Below are 22,299 nucleotides of genomic sequence, written 5' to 3'. Positions count from 1 at the left end.
CAACGTGAGCAAAATCATGATTGCAAGACACTAAAGAGAGTCCTTTCACCAAAAACTTGTATGCTGTTTTTGTAAGGTAACACTTTGCTATTATGTAAAGTACAGAAACAGAAACATTATTATCTTACATTTGTTCTGTCCACAGCAGCTGTCACTCCACATTATTAGTTTATTTTTAAAAGTAAGTTCTGGTGTAAAAGCTTTGTGTGCACAGGAAGCAATTTCATTCCAATCCCTGCCACATACAGCCTCATACCAGAGAAACATGTGTCTGTTTTATTTATCACCAACATGAATGCAAAAGTTGTAATATCAGAGCTGCCATAAAAAGTAAATTTCACTGTACCTTAATGAAAGAAGAATATATTCTTTTCCTTCACTGTGTAGTCTCTTCTTTTCACTTTGAGCACTACCATCACCTCTCTTCCTTTGTTTTGGTGCAGTTTTTCTTTCCATTTTGTAATATTGTGTATTATTTATCTATAATAATTACTTCTGCAATGCCATTTTGTTGGAAATGAACCACAGAGAAACTTCAGTAGTCAGCAATTGACACAAGGGCATGCCAAGACATTAACAGAGACTTGGTGCATGACTCATTATTTGAATATTGATGTTGATGGTAGACACAAGTGCCATTTTGTGATGGCTGTAAACACTGTTTCATGCTGTTTGAGCCAGAATATATGTTATTGGCCTTGGTTTTTACAGTGGAATTTCTTCAGTAACACAAATTTTCATTTTTTGGCACATGATGCACTTCTTACTTAAACACCACACTTGATATGTGTAAAAATAGCTCCATCCTAGAGATAAGTTCTGTTCTGGCTGTATGTTGGTGTTCTTCTTTTGGATGTTCAGGAATTGTTCCACTTCCAAAATCATCTTTGTATCATTGAGTAAATGTTTGTACAGAATGGTTTGTGTATCCAAGGAAAGAGGAAAAATCGACAGGTGCCATGGCAGGAGACTGTGTACAGTGAGACAAATATGACAGTGCAGAGAAGCAGCATGTGTGACTGCATCCCAGGCAGAATGAGCTGGAGCATTCTTGTGGACCAAAAACTCTCCCTTGGGCAACTTTGTGCTATGCTTTGTAACATAACCAGTACACCTACAAATATGTCTCTGGTAGCTGCATCTCCATCAAATCTGGCTGAAAAGTTGGTGTCAGAAAGTAGGCTATCGTAAATGATATACTTTACACAAAGATTATTGTTGAGATACTTACATTGCACTTTGATCACTTGATGAACTAACGTTTATGGTCAGATCAAGTTATACTTAAACTATGCAAAGATAAGTAATTTGCTAGCCACGTACTACACTCAGTTGAAAATCTACAATGTGACTGATCAGATGCAGTAACATAACTGTGAAGTAACCATTCACAAAAGTTCACATGTAACAAACATATAATTAAGGAAGTTCACAAAATTATATTCTTAACACTCTGTCTTTCAGACCTAACAGTCAAATTACTATGAACATGATATGCACAATTAGTTAGTTTACTTAGTTTCATTTTCCATGGGTAGTTTGCATGATAAATCATGCTGATGCAGAACGAGTCATATTACATACACAACAGAACTTAATTTTTAAATATGGCTAAGTGCTGAACATTTATAAAGCTTTAAACAATTGAAACCCCAGGTAGGAATATCAACAATGTAGGGAAAGACAGATTGATACTCAGCATGAAGAAGACATACTACATTACAGACAGGCACAATTAAAAGACACATACATAAAGGTTTTGGCCACAGCCTTCATCAGTAAAAGAGAGACACACAACATTCATACACACAAGCAAGCACACCTCATGCACACATGACTACCAGCCCCAGCATCTCAGGCCGGAATGCAACTATCACATGGGATGCAAGCATCAATCTGGACAAGGCAGGGAAGGGGAAGGGATAGCAGCATATAGTTGGGGAGAAAGACTAACACTGTCTGGTGGAGTGTGCATGAACTAGAATGCCAACAGGTGCAGTGTCAGAAGCTTGAGGGACAGGGAGTCAGAGAGAAAAAAAAGGAGCAAAAAACAAGAGGCTCAGGGAAAGAAGGCAGATTCATTGGCCAAGGGCAGCAAATAAACAGGTTGGGAGGTGATAATGGGGATGAGATGATAGGACAGAGGGGATTGAAACTGTTGGGCGGAGGGTGTGGGGCTGGTATGTTACCATAGATTCAGGCCAGGATAATTAGGGGAGCAGAGAATTTGTTGCAAGGTATAACACCCCAAATATAGAGCCCCTAATGACATCCCTTTTGACAGCAATAGGTATAAAAATTAGTTATCCTGACCTTGACGGTAGCTACTGGCAACAAAATATTGACACTATTGAAAGTTTGACCAACAGGAATACTAGGGAACTAACAACGTCTATTTCATGCAAAGAACTAAATGAAAGACTATCAGGTGATCACTTAATCTACAAAGCATGAAACTCTAAATAAAGAATTCAAAATATATGCTTTACGAAGATTAAAACCCAGATGAGATAAAGTGATCAGAGATAACATTTATACAAGAAAAGTGTTGTAGCCGCATCAAGCTGTAAGTTCGTTGTGACTACAGTGAAAAAAATTCAATGAAGATGTTAATTCGTGCTCTTGTAGATGTCGCGATAGAAGCACCTTATTGACCGATACTAGATTGTTTCAGACCAATCTGGATTTTTAAGGTTTCTCAAGTACCATCTTGAAGTATTAGTCAAAGTTCTGAAGACAAGTGATAGAACATTTACTCTCTAGTAAGGCAACGGAACAGATATTATACGCAAGGGAAAAGTAACTCGTCCGATACTTAACCAATTCAAGGACTTAGTCGTCATGATCTGTGATCATCATGAATATTGAAGGACACAGCAATATACCAAATGCCAACATAAACTCTACAAATAGACTTGAGTAGAAGCACACAGTCATGAAGAATTCACAGGTATGCCATGTTGTCGGAAGCTGTAGTCAATGTCAAAATTGCTGATGTAAATTGTAGCTTCAATTCCTTGAATGACAGATCAGTGTGCTTTCTAGTGCAGTGGTGAGATAATTCAGAGGTTCAATAAACTCAGTTATAACTTTAATACTTCATGTCATCTACATCATTTAATTGAACTTTATTGTGTAACTGTGAAATAATTATTTTCTTGATAGAAGACCGAAGCTAAAGCTGATTGAGTGACATTATTAACAGTGAACAGTAATGGAACATTTTATTATGACACTTTCTGTATATTATTTAGAGAATACATTATCTCTGGATTTATAACATAGGTGTTGTTGAATTATCACTGTAGCAACGTGTTAATGATGCTATAATACTTCACAAATCAACATCCTTGTAAGACTATAATGTGGCATCGGCTGAATAGTGGAATTTATAATTCGAGATATCATATTATCTATGTTTGAACATTCATTTGCAAACTGGGAATAAAAACTACTATTACCAAGTGTCGCATAAGCTTGTAAGCCTGTCATGAACACATGAAGGATATTTTGTTTATTGTTTTAGAGAAACGGAGTTGTTGTGGTACCAAGTGGTGCAGTCGTTGTGTGTGGCAGTAAAGAAAACAGACATCCTTCGAACACCATTGCTTCAATTATAAGGGAGGAACACTTATACATTTTGGTGTGCTGCTCCATTGATACACAGATATCTGTTAAAGGGAGATAGTATCTGAAGCTAAATGAACAAAGCCAGGAATTTGTTTTAACAGTTACAGATCGGAGTTGTTGCGATTGAACCTGTGTCACCCAGACTTGAACAACCATCCCCATTGAGCCACATGCACACACGCCACAAAGGGTAACTCCCATCTGCACAGGTCAGAAAAACTGGTGGTGGAGGGAAGCATCCAAATGCATTTGATAGTGAATCATCCATTGAAATCAAGCGTGTTATGTTCAGCTGCCTGTTGTGCCACAGGGTGGTATATTTTCCTCTTGGCCAAAGTTCGGCAGTGGCTGTTCCTCATGGTGCACAGCTGGTTGGTAGTCATACCAATATAAAAAGGAATGCAGTGATCGCAGTAGAGCTGGTAAATGACATGGCCACTTTCACAGGTGGCCCTGTCCCTGATGAGGTAGGGTAAACCTATGACAGGGCTAAAACAGGAAGAGCTGGTCGGTGGATTGAGCAGGCTTTGCACCTGTGTCTTTCACAGCGATATGAACCTTGTGGCAAGGGATTGGGATTGGGAGTGTCATACAGATGGGCTAGTATGTTGTGGAGGTTGGATGGGCAATGGAATACCACTTTAGGAGGGGTGGGAAGTATCTTGGGTAGGATTTCTCTGATTTCAGGCATGATGATAGGTAACCAAAGCCCTTGTGAAGGATGTGGTTCTGTTCTTCCAGTCTGGGGTCATACTGGGTGATGAAGGGGAAACTCCTTTGTGGCTGGTTTTTGGGAATGGTGGAAGAATTGAGGACATGAGGGGAAATGGCATGGGAAATCTGTTTGTCGATGAGGTCTGGGGTAATGCCTGTTTGTGAAGGCACTTGTGAGATGAGACACTCAGCATACTGAGCAAGGGAGATTTTGTCACTGCAGATATGCTGTCCCTGGGTGGTCAGGCTGTATGGGAGGGATGTGGTGGTCAGGCTGTATGGGAGGGAATTTTTGATGTGAAATAGATAATAGCTGTCAAAATACAGGTACTGTTGGTTGTTGGTGGGTTTAATGTGGACGGAGGTGCAGATGGAGCCATCAAAGAGGACGAGGTCAACATCCAGGGAGGTGGCATGCTGGGCTGCAGAGGACCACACAAAGTGGGTGGGAGAGAAGGTGTTGAGGTTGTGAAGGAACAAAGATAGGGTGTCTTGGCCCTGGGTCCAGATAATGAAGATATCATCAATGAACGTGAACCAGACTAGGGGTTTGGTGTTTTTGGAGGCTAGTTAGGTCCCCTTTAGATGGTCCATAAAAAGCTTGGCATAGGAGGGTGCCATGCGGGTGCTGATGGCACTGCCGTGGATTTACTTGTATAACTTCCCTTAAAAGGAGAAGTAGTTGTGGGTTGGGATAAAGTTAGTGAGGTGTGTGAGGAATGAGGTAATGGGTTTGAAGGCTGAAAGCCATTGTGAATGGTAGTGTTCAATAGCAGTAAGACCATGGGCATGAAAGATATTGGTGTATGGGGAGTTGGCGTCAACAGTGATGAGTAGGGATTCAGGAGGTAAAGAGGTGGTAATGGTGGACATTTTGTGAAGGAAGAGGTTGGTGTCTTTGATGTGGGAAGCCAGATTATGGACAGTTGGTTGGAAGTGTTGGTCAATGAGGGCCAAAATTCTTTCACTGCTGGCGCAACACCCAGCCACAATGGGGTGTCCAGGATAGTTGAATTTATGGATTTGGGGAGCATTTAGAAAGTGGGTATGTGGGATATCAAAGGGGTGAGGAGGTAAATGGATTCAGGGGATATATTCTGGGAAAGGCCTACATTTTAAGCAGGGATTGGAGGTTGTGTTGGACTTCTGGGGTGGGATCACTCTGGTGAAGTTATAGGTGGAGGAATTAGGTAATTGGTGGAGGCCTTGTGCCAGGTAGTCATTGCAGTTCATAACAACAGTGGTGGAACCCCCATCTGCAGGTATGATGATTAGATCAGGGTTTGTTTTGAGGGTGTGTATGGCTGTTCTTTCCTCTACTAAAAGGTTCGTGTTCTGAGGAAGGGACCTGCCCAATCCACCCATCCAGCTCTTCGTATTCCTGTCCTATCATAGATTTACCCTACTCCATCGTGGGTTGAGCCACAAGTGAAAGCAGTCATGTCATTTACCAGTTCTGCTGCAATCATTGCACTTCTTTTTATATTGTTATCACTACCAGCTGTCACAGGATGAAGAGCCACCACCACACTGTGGCCAACAGCAAAGTATGACACCCTGTGGCACAACAGGCAGCTGAAAATAACACACTTGATTTCAATGGCTGCTTCACTACCCGAGCCATCTGTATACTTCCATGCACCACCAACTTTTCTGAACTGTATAGATGGGAGTTGTCAGTACAACACATTCTCTGCTTCCATAATTATCCTGACCTGAATCTACGGAAACATATCGGCCCCACAACCCCCGACCCAACAGTTTTCATCCCATCTGCCCTATCACCTCCTCTCCATCCTTGCCTACCAACCTGTTCATTTGCTGCTCTTTGCCAGTGAATCCACCCAACTTTCCCCAATCCTCTCCTTTTTTGCTCCTTTTTTTCCCCAAATCCCTTCTCCACAAGCTCGTGACACTGCCCCTGTTGGCACTCCAGTCCCTGCACACTCCACCAGACAGCATTTGTCTGTCTCCCCACCCATACACTGCTATCACTTCCCCTTCCCTGCCCCTATGTGATAATTTGCATTCCGGCCCGAGATGCTGGAGTTGGCAAGCCATGTGTGCATGAGGTGTGCTTGCTTGTGTGTATGAATGTTGTGTCTCTCTCATTTACTGTTGAAGGCTGTGCCCTACACATAACCTTTTACACAATACTATAACAGAAATTCTTCAACAGAATAGAAGGAGCTGTCAAGGAGAAATTTTCTTAGATTGTTTTCAAATTTTACTTTGCTGCCTGTCAGACATTTTAAAATTCCTAGGTAAGTTATCAAAACTTTTTGTTACAGTATTGTGGACACCTTTTTATGCTAAAGGCAACCTTAATTTGTCATAATGAATGCCATTTGGTCTTCTGGTATTATAATTATGCACATCATTGTTCTTTTTGAACTACAGTGTGTTATTTTCTACAAACTTCATGAGAGAATAAATATACTGTGAAGCAGTAGTCTGAATACCCAACATTTTAAAAGATGTCTGTAAGATGAGCAATCATGGCTGTGCACCACATATTACTCTCACAGCAGATTTTTGAGCAATGTAGACCTTCTTTCTTAAAGATGAATTACCACAGAACATTATTCTATACAACATGATTGAATGAAAATATGCGGAATATGTCAACTTCATGATTCATCTCTTCCCAAGATCTGCAATGATTCTAATTGCAAATGTGGCTGAAGTAAGTTGTTGTAGGTATTCCAAAATGTGCTTTTTTTCAGTTTAAATTCTCATCAATATGAGCACCCAAAATTTTTGAACTTTCCATCTTATTTATTATTTCCTCACCATGTGTTGCACTTATCATTAGTGTAGTACAACTAGGTATGGAGAAGTGTGGCCTCTTAAAATTTAGGGTGAGACCATTTACGGAAAACCATACAGTGATACTTTTAAGAACATTGTTTACCATTTTTTTATCTGTTTCTGTATATATGCTTGGATTGATTATAATACTAGTGTCATCTGCAAAAAGGACTACTTCTGTTTGTTGTATATTACATGGAATATTGTTCACATGTATGAGGAACAATAGTGGACCTAGAACTGAGCCCAGAGAACTGCATCTGTGGTTTCTTCCCAGTCAGAACAATGTCCCCAGATTATGTTAGTTGAATTACTAAGTAAAACTTCCTACATTCATTTGGTTAGATATGAAATTATCCACAGTTGGATATACTATCAGTCCCATGAAACTTCAATGTATCTAGGAGAATATTGTGTTTCGCACAGTCAAATGCCTTTGATAAGTCACAGAAAACACCAGTCAGTGCCATATTATTATTTATTGCTTGTAAAATTTGGCGAGTGAGCATTTAAATGGCATTTTCAGTAGAACAGCTTTTCTGAAATCCAAACTGTGATTTGTGAACAGTAATTATATCTTGGGAAGAAACGTAGTTCACAGCCCAATACTGTTGTCACTGTTTACATTAACTATTATTCGGGCTTAACACTGTTAATGAAAATAATTACAGTGCACAGTTGTTAATTAAAAATGGCCTCTGAATCATTGTGTCATCTTCTGAATGCAAAACTTTTATAATTTCCAATACATTTTCTGACTTGAAATATATATTACATCACCTGCAGTACATTTCCCTATATCAGTGAACATAGATCTTGCTTCTTCAATGTTCAAATGTGTGTGAATTCCTATGGGATCAAACTCTGGAGGTCATCGGTCCATAGTCTTACACACTACTTAAACTAACTTATGCTAATGACAACCACACACACCCATGCCCGAGGGAGGAATCGAACCTCCGGCAGGAGTGGCTGCCCACTCCGTGACATGGCGCCTCAAACTACATGGCCACTCCACGTGGCTCTTGCTTCTTCCAGCATGCCTCTGTTATGAGATTACAATAATTAGACGTCACTTTAGGTATTGTTCTTTATCAGATTTTCACAAATTACAATTAAAGATTTGCATTTGTGAGTTAATGAGTAGTAAAAGAAGATTTGTTTGAATGAGAACAATAATTTCTATTCAATTATGCTGGCTAGTTTGCCTAAATATGGAATTAATGTTCCAGTGACAATGTTTTTACTAAGGAAGCTAACTACTTTGAAACTACAAGAGAGCAAAAGTCACTAACATGGTTTTGTCATCATTGTAAGAATACTAGTAATTGGATACATGTTTACATATGAAAAATGGCAACAAAATCTGAAATAACTGATATTTGTAACTAGGTAAACTAATTATACTTATGGATTCTAAATAACCAAAAGGCTGTAACAGACACTAAAGTTAAGTTGGCTAAGCCCTGAGTTAATATTCAAAATTTTAGGTACTGTGTCATGTAAATGATATCACTGTAGATATTTGCAAAACAACAATAATAATAATTCGTTTTTTTTTTTTTTTTTTGGGAACCGGGGGGGGGGGGGGGGGGGGGAGAGAAAAACATAACAGCTGGAAAGGATCCACCTGCTTTATTCCAGCTTCATCTACAGCCTAATATAACCTTATCAGGAAATTTTGGTAGTATGCTCATTTGACAGTTTTCCCCTGGAAGCATCTGTGCCACCTAGCGGCTGTCTCATATGATGGTACATTGTTGCCTCACACTTCCACCATCTCAACATGAAATGACTATAGCAGTGTTGCCCCCCTTCAAATGCTGACAAGAATTACTGTATGATGCTCCACTTTATTAATGTGCTGCACCATTTTTTGGTTGTTATTCATATGCAAACATACAAAAATTATGTATTATTTAACTGGAGAGATGAAAAATATACTCACCAAGTGGTGGCAGAACACACACATAAAAGACTGTTGTGACTGGCAAGCTTTCAGAGCCAGTGGCTCCTTCTTCAGGCAGAAAGGTTGAAGGGGAAGGGAGAAGGGTGAAGGAAAAGGACTGGAGAGGTCTAGGAAAAAGGGTGGATTTTTATCTATCCAGTTAAATAATCAATAATTGATTGTTTTCGTTGTTAAAACATTATGTATGTAACTTTATTTTTTCAGGGTGATAATTAAAATTATATGACATTCTCTCACATGTACACTCAAAATGGTCTGCCTATTTTAAAGTCAGTTTTCATGTGCTACATTAAATGTTGATGTTTTTCTATTTGTTGCACAGAAATGAGTATACCGTGCATTTCTTCTGCAGTTAAGAATGAGTCCATCCTTAGAGAACTACTTCATAATTTTTTGGGGAGCAAAAAAAAAATTAACAGTTTATATATTGCTATTTATGGCCGCAAAATTGCAGAATCATTTGACGTTATTGTTCATTATACTGAAACAGCAGTTATGTTCTAGGTATCATTTTTCTGCTAGTATATAGAGTAAGCTGATAGCTTACATTAACATAATATACACCATTATTCTATAACACCTGCTTCTCTTCATTATTTTCTATATCAACTCATTTCATAATATTTAAGATTCAACTTCATGATGCTATCTACAGAACAATCTGAATGGGTACATAGTGTCATTTTTAAATGATCTCTTTTACTCTCATGTATGGTATGCTTTTTAATTGTCCAGCTGTGATGACTCTACCATTTTCATGCACAATGTTTTTGCGACTAATCTAGCTATTTTCATTAGGATCTATGAGTGATGGACTAATGATGTGGTCACTGCCTTTACACTGAAGTATTGTTGTTGTCACTCTGTTACTTACATTCAGTTTTGGTATCTGGTTCCTGTTAAACCCATTGAAATTTATTTTGTTTTCATAAAATACACAGGCATTCTGTGAAATTTTGATAACTTAATTTTTGGCTCCAAATAGGTTTCATGACATTCTTATATCAATATATCTCTGGATATAACATCCATTTTATTGTGGTCTCATCATACATTTCACTTATTGTAGCAAACGTGCCAGGGGAATCCAAGTCTCATGGAACACCCAACACTGCCATGACAAAACAAATACACACAAAATTGTTCATGTCTTGAACTTGGTCGTAAATAGTGTCATTATAGTGCACTGATAACCTTTCACAGAGTGGTTGGAGTCCAAGCAGTGCTCACACACATAACACCATTGCTCACAGTAATTTAAGAAGTCATTTCAGCTATGGAGATATGGTTTACTGATCAGCAATAAGGCCAGACACACACACACACACACACACACACACACACACACACACAAAATAAAAAAATAAAAAAAAATCAGTCTTAAAATCCTGATACAAAAGCCACAGAAAATCACATCACTTATAATATCTATTATGTATGCTGTTCTGCTGCTTTGGGTACACAAAAGTCATTCCCTCTATTTGTATGACAAATTATTAATTTTTGACATGTGCAGCACATGTTTTAATGTCAGGCTGTTCTTTTATTACTATAATGAAATAGAAAAGAAATTTCACTAGAAATTTTGTTATACAGGTATGACTTTGAACGACTCAGCAATGACTTGGGGAGGGTGGAGAGATTTATTGACTGGCACAAACCTATTAAAGAAGGTTATTTCCCTAAACTTGACAACATCCTTGCAAGTAGAGTGTGGCCTTCAAGGCAGGCAAATTCTAAACTTCAAGTAAGACATTCTTTTCCATTATGGCACTGTACTGTAAATATCTGAAGTGTTACTGAATTAAATGCTAAATGCATGCCTGTATTTTGTAGGACATTAATCGCAAAATTGATCAATTTGAACTTGACATTCAAGACCTGGAGAGATGGCAAGACAGGCTCTATGATGCTATACACAGAAGAGCAGCCATTGATGTGAGTCAGTTTATTTACATTTAGATTGTAAGAAATCCCTATCACAGAAACATTGTTTATGCACCTTAAATATGTAATATTTCTTTCTATCACCATTTTTGTTAACATTATTATTCCTTTTTTTATTTGTGTTTGTTTTAAGAAATCTTCAATGTTTCTGATGTACATTGTTTTTACTTTCTGGAAATCATCATTTCATGCATGATTTAATGTGGTATTGTTCATATATTTCCTTGAAAGATTAGGGAAAAGGTATGTTCTACAAGTAAGATGAAAAGTTACATCATTTTAATGAACTGGAGGAAGGAGTATGTTCACTAGCAAATTCAAGTTTTTGACCAAAGCCCTTAATGAATATTTTTTGGAATGAATTGTTTAATATTGTGTCCCAGTTTGTATAGGTGTTTAATAGTTGCTTGGCACATTTTTATTTTATTTTATTTCTAGTTGTGTATGGTTTGGCATAGGGGGCTGTAGCAAACCTTCAGCTGTGGCGTGCATGCTTCAGTGATATAGACAGCTGTGCAACAGATGCAACCACAATGGAGGGGTTTTTGTGTCTATGTTCTTGAAAGAGGAGCAACAGGTTTTTCAGTATTTGCAGGGCCAGCAGTCTAGGTGATTGACTGATCTGGCCTTGTAACATTTGCCAACTTGATCTTGCTGTGCTGGTACTGTGAATGGCTGAAAGCAAAGAAAAGAGACAGCAACTATTTTTCCTGAGGGCAGCAGCCCTACTGTATGGTTTCATGTTGATGCCACCATCTTCTGTAATATACTCTGGGGGTAAAATAGTCCCCCATTCAGAAATCTACGTAGCCATTACTCAGAAGGAATTTTTTCATGAGGAAAAACAAAACTGGTGATCCAAGGGGCGGAGTGTGGCATGTTATATTCCTTAAGTGGATAGGCAGGTCAGGGAAACTACAAAGAGAAACGGATAGGCTGAAATTAGATAGAGTGTGAATTACTAAGAGGTATGACAGGAGGAGCAGGACTTTAGGTCAGATGAATATGGGGACTAATATAAAATCAAATAGGGGCAGTGCAGAAGTAAGTCTAATAGCGAATAAGAAAATATAAATATGGGTACACTACTCTTAACAACACAATGAATGTGCTATTAAAGACAATAGTAGTATAGGTTTACATGTAATTAGCTTTACAGATGAAAAAGAGATGGAAAGAATGTATGATGAGTTATAAGCAGTTGTTCAGAGAGTTAAGGGAGACAATATTGAATTGTGATAGGGACTGGAATTAAATAGGAGGAAAACGAAGGGAAGGAAAACTGATAGGTAAACATGGTACCAAGAAAGGAATGAAAGAGGAACCGACCTGGTATACTTTTGCAAAGAACATAATTTAGTCACTGTCAACACTCCAGTTAACAATAATGTAGAAAGGTTGTAAGGTAGCAAAAGTACTTGAGAAAATTCTGGTCATATGTAAAGCAGCTAAGCAGCTCAAAGGCTTTTATCCAGTCACTCATCAACCATACTGGGATGGTGATACAAGACAGCAAAAGGAAAGCTGAAATTTTAAATTTTGCATTTAAGAAACCATTCATGCTGCACAAGTCTACAAAAGTAGCAGTGTTTGAATCTCATATAGGCTCTCATTTGGAGGACATAAAAATAGGTATCTGTATCATAGAGAAGCAACTGAAAGAGTTAAAAACAAATACATTACCAGGTCCAGATGGAATACAAATTTGTATTTACAGAAAGTACTCTGCAGCATTGGCCCCTGACTTAGCTTGCATTTATCACAAATCTCTCACCAAGGAAAATGGCTCAAGCAACTGGAAAAAAGTGCAGGTGCCTCCTTTATATAAGAGAGATAAGATAATGGACCCACATAATTATACATCAATATCCTTAACATCAATTTGCTGCAGAATTCTTGGATATAATAAATTGCCTTGAGACAGTCAAGGCTTCTGTCTACAAATCAACATGAATTTGGAAAGCATTGGTTATGTGAAACTCTGTTTTGCCTGTTTCTCATGTGATAACCTATAAAGCATGGATGGAGCGCAACAGACAGCTTCCATATTCCTAGGTTTCTGAAAAGTTTTTGCTATGGTACCCAACTGCAGAGCTTTGACAGAGGTTTGAACATATGGTTTAGATTCCCAGATATGTGTGTGGTTTGAAGACATTTTTATTAACAGAACCCAGTATGCTGTCCTGAATGGTGATTATTCATCAGAAACAAGGGTGTCATCAGGATGTCACAGGTAAGTATAGGACCACTCTTATTCTCTGACAGACAAGGTGAGCAGCAGTTTATGGCTGTTTGCTGATGACACTGTGTTGTATGGGAAGGTGTCATCCTTGAGTGATTGTAGGAGCATACAGGATGACTTGACTGAGTTTGTAGTTGGTGTGATGAATGGCAGCTTGCACTGTATGTAGAAAAATGTAAGGTATTGTGGGCGAGTAGAAAAGATGATCCTGTGTAATGTATGAATATAGCATTGGTAGAGTGCTGCGTGACAAAGTCCTGTTGACTAAATATCTAGCCATAACACTGAAAAACAGTATGAAATGGAATGAGCACAGAAGCTGGTATTAAGGAAGGTGTGTGCTCAACTTTGTTTCATTGGGAGAATTTTAGGAAAGTGTAGCTCATCCATAAAGAAGGCAGTGTGTAGAACGCTGGTGTGATCCATTCTTAAGTACTGTTTGAGTATTTGGGATCCCCACCAGGTCAGATTAAAGAATGACATCAAAGCAGTTTAGAGGTGGGCTGCTAGATTCATTACTGGTAGGTTCAGTCAGCATGCAAGTAATATGGAGATGCTTTGTGAACTCAAATGTGAATCCCTGGAGGGACAACAATGATCATTTTGTGAGGCACTGTTGTGTAAATTTAGAGAACGAGTATTTGAGGCTGCCTGTAGAAGTGAGCATTTCATATATGGACCATAAAGAAAAAATGTGAGAAATTAGGGCTGATGTGGAGGCTTTTAGACAGTTGTTTCCCCTCTCTCTATTTGCAAATGAAGCAGGATAGGAAAAGACTAGCAGGGTTAGGTTGTACCCTTCGCCATGCACCATATGGTGGCCTGTGGAGTATGTATGTAAATGTAGATGTAAACATGGAATTAATGAACCCACTTTCAAAGAAATTCCACTGTTAATGAATATTTCCACTGGTCCCAGCGGAACTTCCATAAAAACAGTGTTATTCCTTCTGATTTTAATAAACTCCACTTTCAGAAAAATGTGCTTTTAAGGAATAAAAATGACTTTCTGCAATTTAAAACCAGTTTTTACGCATTTCATAATGTGTCTAAGTGAGTTTCTGCTGTTTTTCAGTTTTGTAATTGCTATACATGGTAATCGATTCTTTTGATCAGCACATATGTAGATTCTCGTTTTTTGCTCAGTGATGCAAATTCCCCTGTACCAACACTGGAAATAGCTTTGAACAAATTTGAAAGCTATTTCTGTCCTGCCTACCACACAACCCTGGTCACATGATCTGGTGTCACAATCGCTGAAGTAAGAAGCGTGATATGGGAAGTGTAGTCTTCGTTGTTGTCAAATTTATCAGTTTATTTTTGTGGAGTACTGCCTACACCACAGAAATCTTACAATTCAGCAAAAGCTGATTATCATTCATATTGTTGTAGACAGCTCTAACGTAAACCTTTCCAACCTGAAGAAGTATGATTTGGTGCCGTCTTCATTGTGTTGCATACTCATAAACAAGGGAGCGTCATTAAATGCCAAAGCTAGTAGTTCCTGTGTATGCAAAGAAAGAACATCCACATATCAATGTTGAGTGATATAAAAAATATTCTTTTAAAATGGTTTCAAGGAGTGAGCAGACACACTGTAAGAGAAGGCTTGGGAGATTACCCTGAAAATAAGCGTTGAAAATTTCTGTTTATTCAGTGGCTGGTTAGATCATTTTTTTAAAGTCATAATCTCTCATTTCAGAGTGTAAGTGGAGAAAGTGAGGCTGAGGAAGTAGAAAGTGTAAAACACCGGAAGAACACTATAATGTGGGGATTGATACAGTGTTATGCATCCAGAGACATTATCAGTGCAGAGGAAACTGGTATCTTTTCAATTTACTTCTTGCAAAAATCTGTTCCATTTGTTAGTTCCTTGTTCCATTGATCAAAATCATAATTAATCTAATGATCTGGCATGTGTCAATGCAAAAAAAAAAAAAAAAAAAAAAAAAAAAAATCCATGAAGTTGAAAAAGAAGTAAAGAAAGAATGATTGCACTATTGTGCGTAAATATTGCTGAAAGTGGAAAGATGCCTTCACTGGATAAATCAGAGTGTGTGATACATCCATCAGCCTTGACCAGTAACATCATATCATTTCCAAAGATGAAACACACACACAAGATTTTAAGATGGTGACCAATACTCATATCCCTTCCCAGTGGCTCTCAGATATAATCACAAAGTATGAAATTGTGCAAATTCTTATTTATACTTACAGAAACCCATGAGACATCTGTGAGACACTGGGGGTGAGAAGAGAGAAACTAATAAACGTAGAAACTAATGAGGAAACTGTGGGAAAACTAAGGTTTTTGATAAGCCAAACCTGATATCTAAGCTAACTGGAAAATAAAATTAATAGAAAAATATTGAAACTGCAAAAATGAAAGAAACAAAATGTAATCAAAAACCATGAAAACTAACAACAAACAGTATCAACAACATGAATTTAGCTATTTAGCTCATTGTGAATGAAATGCAAAAATAAACAGCACTACACAGATAGCAGATTTGGGTAGTTTCCCTTACACATTAAGGCAGATGCTAGACGACTCCCAATTTATGCCTTAGAAAATTTGATACACAAACAATTAAAATACTATAACACTCAGAACAAAGGTTACACTATTCACAAACAGGTGGTGCTCATGACTTCCTTCCTTTGGGCAACTGACAGCTGTGCTGACTGGAAGTCCATGTGGCAGCAAAGTTTAAGAAAATAAATTGACCAAACCTTTGTACAGTGGATCTCATAGTAGACAGGAGCAACACTAAGAAGTAGTTATAGTAGTAGTAGTAGTAGCAGTAGTAGAAGAAGTTTTGTGAAGGATGTCAGTTATCCTGAGGAAAAGCCACCTACTCCAGGTACCTTGTTTCTACTTATGTCTTTCTATGCTCCATCACATTTTTATCACAGTATCATATCTGTCTCAAGTTTACATAATATAGTCTTCATGTTCATTTCCTTTGTGTAGCCCTTCTATATACTCATTCTAACTTTCATCCTTCCCATCTTTGCTTAGTGGTAACTGTCTGTCTGAGACCTTGATAGTTATGTGGCTGCTTCTCATTTTGCCAAAGGTTCCTTTAATTTTCCTATAGATAGAATAGGTTTCTTCCCTTGGTCACCCATGCATGCTTCTATAGCTCAGCAATTCTAATTTAACCATTTTTATTTTGCCATTTTTCTTTGCAAAGAAGGGAAATCAGAAAGATGGAAGGAGTATTTAGAGGGTCTATACAAGGGTGATGTACTTGAGGACAATTTATGGAAATGGAAGAGCACACAGATGAAGACGAAATGGGAGATATGAAACTACATGAAGAGTTTGACAGAGTACTGAAAGATCTAAGTCAAAACAAGGTGCCGGGAGTAGACAACATTCCATTAGAACTACTGATAGCCTTGGGAGAGCCAGCCATGACAAAACTCTGCCATCTGGTGAGCAAGATGTATGAGACAGGCGAAATACCCTCAGACTTCAAGATGAATATAATAATTCCAATCCCAAACAAAGCAGGTGTTGACAGATGTGAAAATTAACAAACTATCAGTTTAATAAGTCATGGCTGCAAAATACTAACATAAATTCTTTACAGACGAATGGAAAAACTGGTAGAAGCTGACCTTGGGGAAGATCAGTTTGTATTCCGTAGAAATGTTGGAACACGTTGAGGCGATACTGACCCTACAACTGGTCTTAGAACATAGATTAAGGAAAGGAAAACCTACATTTCTAGCATTTTGTAGACTTAGAGAAAGCTTTTGACAATGTTGACTGGAATAATCTCTTTCAATTTCTGAAGGTGGCAGGGATAAAATACATGGAGCGAAAGGCTATTTACAATTTGTACAGAAACCAGATGGCAGTTATAAGAGTCAAGGGGCAGGAAAGGGAAGCAGTGGTTGGGAAGGGAGTGAGACAGGGTTGTAGCTTATCCCTGATGTTATTCAATCTGTATATTGAGCAAGCAGTAAAGGAAACAAAAGATAAATTTGGGGTAGGAATTAAAATCCATGGAGAAGAAATAAAAACTTTGAGGTTCACCGATGACATTGTAATTCTGTCAGAGGCAGCAAAGGATCTGGAAGAGTAGTTGGACAGAATAGACAGTGTCTTGAAAGGAGGACATAAGATGAACATCAACAAAAGTGAAACAAGGATAATGGAGTGTAGTCAAATTAAGTCAGGTGATGCTGAGGGAATTAGATTAGGAAATGAGACACTTAAAGTAGTAAATGAGTTTTGCTATTTGGGGAGCAAAATAACTGATGATGGTCGAAGTAGAGAGGATATAAAATGTAGACTGGCAATGGCAAGGAAAGCGTTTCTGAAGAAGAGAAATTTGTAAAATTGAGATTTAAATGCCAGGAAGTTGTGTGGAGTGTAGCCATGTACAGAAGTGAAACATGGACGATAAATAGTTTAGACAAGAAGAGAATAGAAGCTTTCGAAATGTGGTGCTACAGAAGAATGCTGAAGATTAGATGGGTAGATCACATAACTAAGGAGGAGGTATTGAATAGAATTGGGGAGAAGAGAAATTTGTGGCACAACTTGACTAGAAGAAGGCATCAGTTGCTAGGACATGTTCTGAGGTATCAAGGGATCACCAATTTAGTATTGGAAGGCAGTGTGGAAGGTAAAAATCGTAGAGGGACACCAAGATATGAATACACTAAGCAGATTCAGAAGGATGTAGGTTGCAGTAGGTACTGGGAGATGAAGAAGCTTGCACAAGATAGAGTAGCACAGAGAGCTGCATCAAACCAGTCTCTGGACTGAAGACCACACCAACAACAACATTTTGCCATTTTGCTCTTCCAGTCACTCTCACTTTTGCCTGCTTCAATTGATGGTTGTTTATATGTATTTTCTCATTTGATTAATTAAATTCAATACCTTGTGTGCTATTGAAGAATTTCAAATAGATCTTGCCTTTTTGCTCTGTTGTTCCCCTGCTTCCTTCACTATTTCATCTTCCAAAGTTACTGATTCATCTTTTATCATGTTTCTTTCCCCTTCCTCAGTCACACATTGCCTAGTATTTCTTAAACCAAGTTAATAAATTATTCTCTGTGCAAAATTCTACCACGCAGCTTCCCCTGTCATTCGTTTCCTCCTGTCCATGTTCTACTATTTTTCCTCTTTTCCTGCTCTTGAATTTGAGTCCACCATAACTACCAAATTTTTATCTGCATTGTTGACCACAATAATTTCTTTTATCTTATTCCTTCAATCTCTTCATCATCTGCAGAGCTACTTGGCATATAAACTCATACTACTACAACAATGTATTCACTATTCTGTTCACAGTAGTTCTCCTGCATTCCTGTTTTCATATCCATTATTAGGTTTTTTACTGTATTACCTCTGTTAGATCTTCTGTTGAAAAACCTGTGTACAGTTGGCCAGAATTCCTGTTCTGCCTGCACCACACTTCACTAATTCCCATTGCATCTAACTTCAATCTACACGTTTCTCTTTATAAATTTGCTTAGCCACATATCTACATGGATAGGAAATCGAGAAGTGTATGCTATGACCCACAGAACTCCTGGTTTGTTTTCATGATGAAAATGTTGTCCTGAGTATTCCCGACTCAGAGATGAAAATGGAGAACTGTTTTTCTTCAAATTATTTTATCTAAGAGGATGCTATCATCATTAAATCACATATTAGAGTTGAATGTTCATAAAATATAATGGCCATGATTTTCTGTCCCATTCAGCCATTCAAAGTACCAACATTGCAAGGCCTCAGTACAGATACTAATCTAGGTGCACTTATCTGTGTCAGTGAGGTATGCAAACCATCCCATCATGGCAAAAGGCCTTGGTTCATAAGGCTACACAAGGGAGTCATTGAAGAAAAGATGTTTCACACACTTTCTCTCTCTCTCTCTCTCTTTCTTGAGCAGTACAATTGTTGTGTTGTCTGAATTTACAAAACCAATAAAGAAATGTTTAAAATGAGGTACCTGACTATGAAGATAATGAATGTGATTAAAGAGTAATTAATTTTAGTGAGGTGATCAGAGGACAACCTAACAGTCCTTTCACCAATATTTACTCTCCTTCCACATGTGCTTATTAGTCTCTTCTTCTCCTTTGTCTGAACAAACTTAGCAGTAGGGAGTCTTATTGACCTTGCGTGTTGTTTGCAATAGCTCACACTTATAGAAAATAAAACTGCAAAACCAGTAACATCCTTGCAGCTACATTGCGGACCAATTATGTCATTTAGGGTTCTCCTTTAGATTGCTTTTATGTTTCACTATCACAGTTATATTATATTTCACTTTTGATGTTTTGAATATTGTAGGTGTCAAAGAAATAAGTAAATTAATTAAACTTTACACTAGTATCAAAAACATATGAAGCTACATCTACTCCTTTCTGAAACATAGGAGGTTTTGATTTATTGGCTACTTTCAACCATTGTTCCTCACTTTTCTTGGAGTTACACAAATAATGAAGTATGGTGAAAGACAGTCTGTCCCATCATCTGAGTAGACAAGGTATGCGGTCATCAGTACTTTGAAGACACAGATGGAAACAAAGTCATGTGCACTCATAACAGTACACAATGCAGGAGAAACTGTCTGTCAGGCACTTAAGTGTGATTTACAGAGTATCCATGTAATGTAGATGAAGAAATATTCCACTCTTGTAGATAACTGTTACACAGACTTACATGAATCATCTCTTGTACTTTTGTTTATGAAATATGAATATTCTCTGTTTGCAATTTTTTTCGGTCTAGAATCTCTGTATAAAACATCCAAGATCACCAGCTTTTTGCACATGATTTCTACCTTTATACACATCTTTGAGTAATCTACAAATGATCCGTTATTTGTAGCTCTATAAATGACCATTAGCGTAATTTTATGGTAAACAGAGAAACTGCTTTCATATTGCAAGAAAAAGGAGCTACAGTGACACAGTAAACATCCCTAGGGTGATGTAAATTCTCATGCATATGGGATACAGGCAACACCATAAATGCCAGGTTGCACATATTCTTATATTTGGGCACCTTGATCCAAGCGTCAATGCTTCTAGTTCTTGTAAGTTAAATTTTCAGAAGTTTCAGAATTTGCTTTAACAGCTGGTTTTAGCTAATCCAGTGATATCTCTGAATTCTTATAAAATTGAGTTACATAAGTATTATGCTTTGTTTATCAAATACTAAGTCTGAACCAATTTAAAATTATTTGTATTGCAACTAATATGAATAAAAAATTTACAAATGTTGATAAAAATTAAACTATGGAAGGAGACTTATGAGAAAGCTGCTGGAGTTCAGGTTGCTTGTTACAAGTAGCCAATTAATGCTTTCAAAAATATGTGGAACTAATTTTCTGTGAAAATTCTGCTATTCTTACAGGATAAGGGAAATACAGTGCCCTTAACTGAAAATACTGGCATGGATATTCTGAGTCACATATTACAGTCAACTATACTTTCTATTAACCAAAATTACTATGGCCAGCTGCACAACTTTGGGCATCTTGCTATTAGCTGGATTCATGATCCTGATGGAAGAAATCTTGTGAGTATTTAAAAGACAAAGTATCATTTATCACCTCCTGTGGAAAGATTTTACAGGTGCATAAAGGCCAGCGAAAGAGTTTCTAAAGGATTATGAACTTTTGAGTGATAGCTACAATCAAAAACTCTTAATATCATCAGAGACATTTGTGGAACATATTTCAGTCAATGATGACAACAGTTTATGGAATATACTGTAACAGAAAATGTACAACCTAGCTTTAGCAAAAAAATACTGTTTTTAGATGAAAGCAGAACTCAACCAACAGAGCCAAGGAAATAAGATAGTAAACATGGTTAGAAAGAGAAACAAGAGTAAGGCTGCTGAAGAAAAGCTAACTTGTATAGGTTGTAATCATAAAACTACAAGGTGTGCTGTAGACAATTTAAAATCAACAGTTTGTGTATAGCTTGAAATAACACATGAAGCTTTTTATATATGCACTAAAATGGTAGCAGAATGATTCAGAATTGTAACTTATTATCCGAACAATACATGACCTGATCTTGCTGTATTTCCTTATGCCGAGGGTTTCTTTGTAAAAAGGAGGAAATGTCTAACACATTTCTTCAGTTTAACACCACTGTTTCATAAATTTTGGTTAATTAGACTTATAGTTAAAAGATACAGGTTCACAAAAATTTAATTTTCTGAGTACACTTTACAAACTGCCTGGAAATGTTTTATCATAGATACAGTTTTCAAAGATACGTTTCTTTGTTATGAAATTCTGCAAAATTATTACAATACAATAGTTTTTAATTAGACTTATAGTATGTTCTAAATACATTGAGATGAATTTTGCTGCCATATTTAAAGAGTCAAGCATGAGAGTTCTATGCTATACATCAGTTTTCCTTTTTGCGAAGTGTAATTGAATATGCTTTTGGATAGGAATAGTTACATGTTTATTTTACACAAACACGAGTATTAACATAACAATAATATGTTTCTCAAAAAGTCTAATAATATTTTATAGTTCTTTGCAGCACTGGATAACAAATAATTAATTATTAACAGAAGATCCAAGCTGTTACACTGTTTGCGTTTTGAGTCAGCAGCTACAAGCATTTCAGTCCATTAAATTTCAAAATGTATTGTGACTTAAAACTCAAAATGATATTTTGATGTTGATGGATTTTTTAAATTATAACCTGCATCATCATTTTTCTCTAGAAAAGTCATATTTTTATTGATGAGAAAGCACATTATCATTCATCCTACAGGATGGATGATCAGCACATATTCAAAGAAGGTGAAACAGCTGATGAATTATGTGACACTGCTTTAGGGTTTATCTTTGTATGACTGAGCATTACATTGACATAATGATCAATTACCTGAGCTGGAATATAATGAGAGAACATTTTGTTTTTCGTATTTGATGAAGATACAGTTCACTAAACTTATGCTGATAACATTTTG

General features: G+C 37.3%; 1 protein-coding gene across 2 annotated transcripts in view; it reads left to right on the top strand.

Annotated features, from left to right (window-relative positions):
- Positions 1-22,299, top strand: part of LOC124595183 (phenoloxidase 1-like) — a 263,543-nt gene that overhangs the window by 165,020 nt on the left and 76,224 nt on the right. For both annotated transcript variants that reach the window (XM_047133801.1, XM_047133800.1), the window contains exons 7-9: positions 10,721-10,871; positions 10,961-11,062; positions 20,710-20,874. In XM_047133801.1, coding sequence (XP_046989757.1) covers positions 10,721-10,871; positions 10,961-11,062; positions 20,710-20,874 — 418 coding nt within the window. The remainder of the gene's footprint in view (positions 1-10,720; positions 10,872-10,960; positions 11,063-20,709; positions 20,875-22,299) is intronic.

The sequence above is a fragment of the Schistocerca americana genome, chromosome 2 (genome assembly GCF_021461395.2).
Source record: "Schistocerca americana isolate TAMUIC-IGC-003095 chromosome 2, iqSchAmer2.1, whole genome shotgun sequence".
NCBI classification, from domain to species: domain Eukaryota; kingdom Metazoa; phylum Arthropoda; class Insecta; order Orthoptera; family Acrididae; genus Schistocerca; species Schistocerca americana.
Note: the sequence above shows the minus strand (reverse complement) of the source record. Positions and strands in the feature narration are given on the sequence as shown.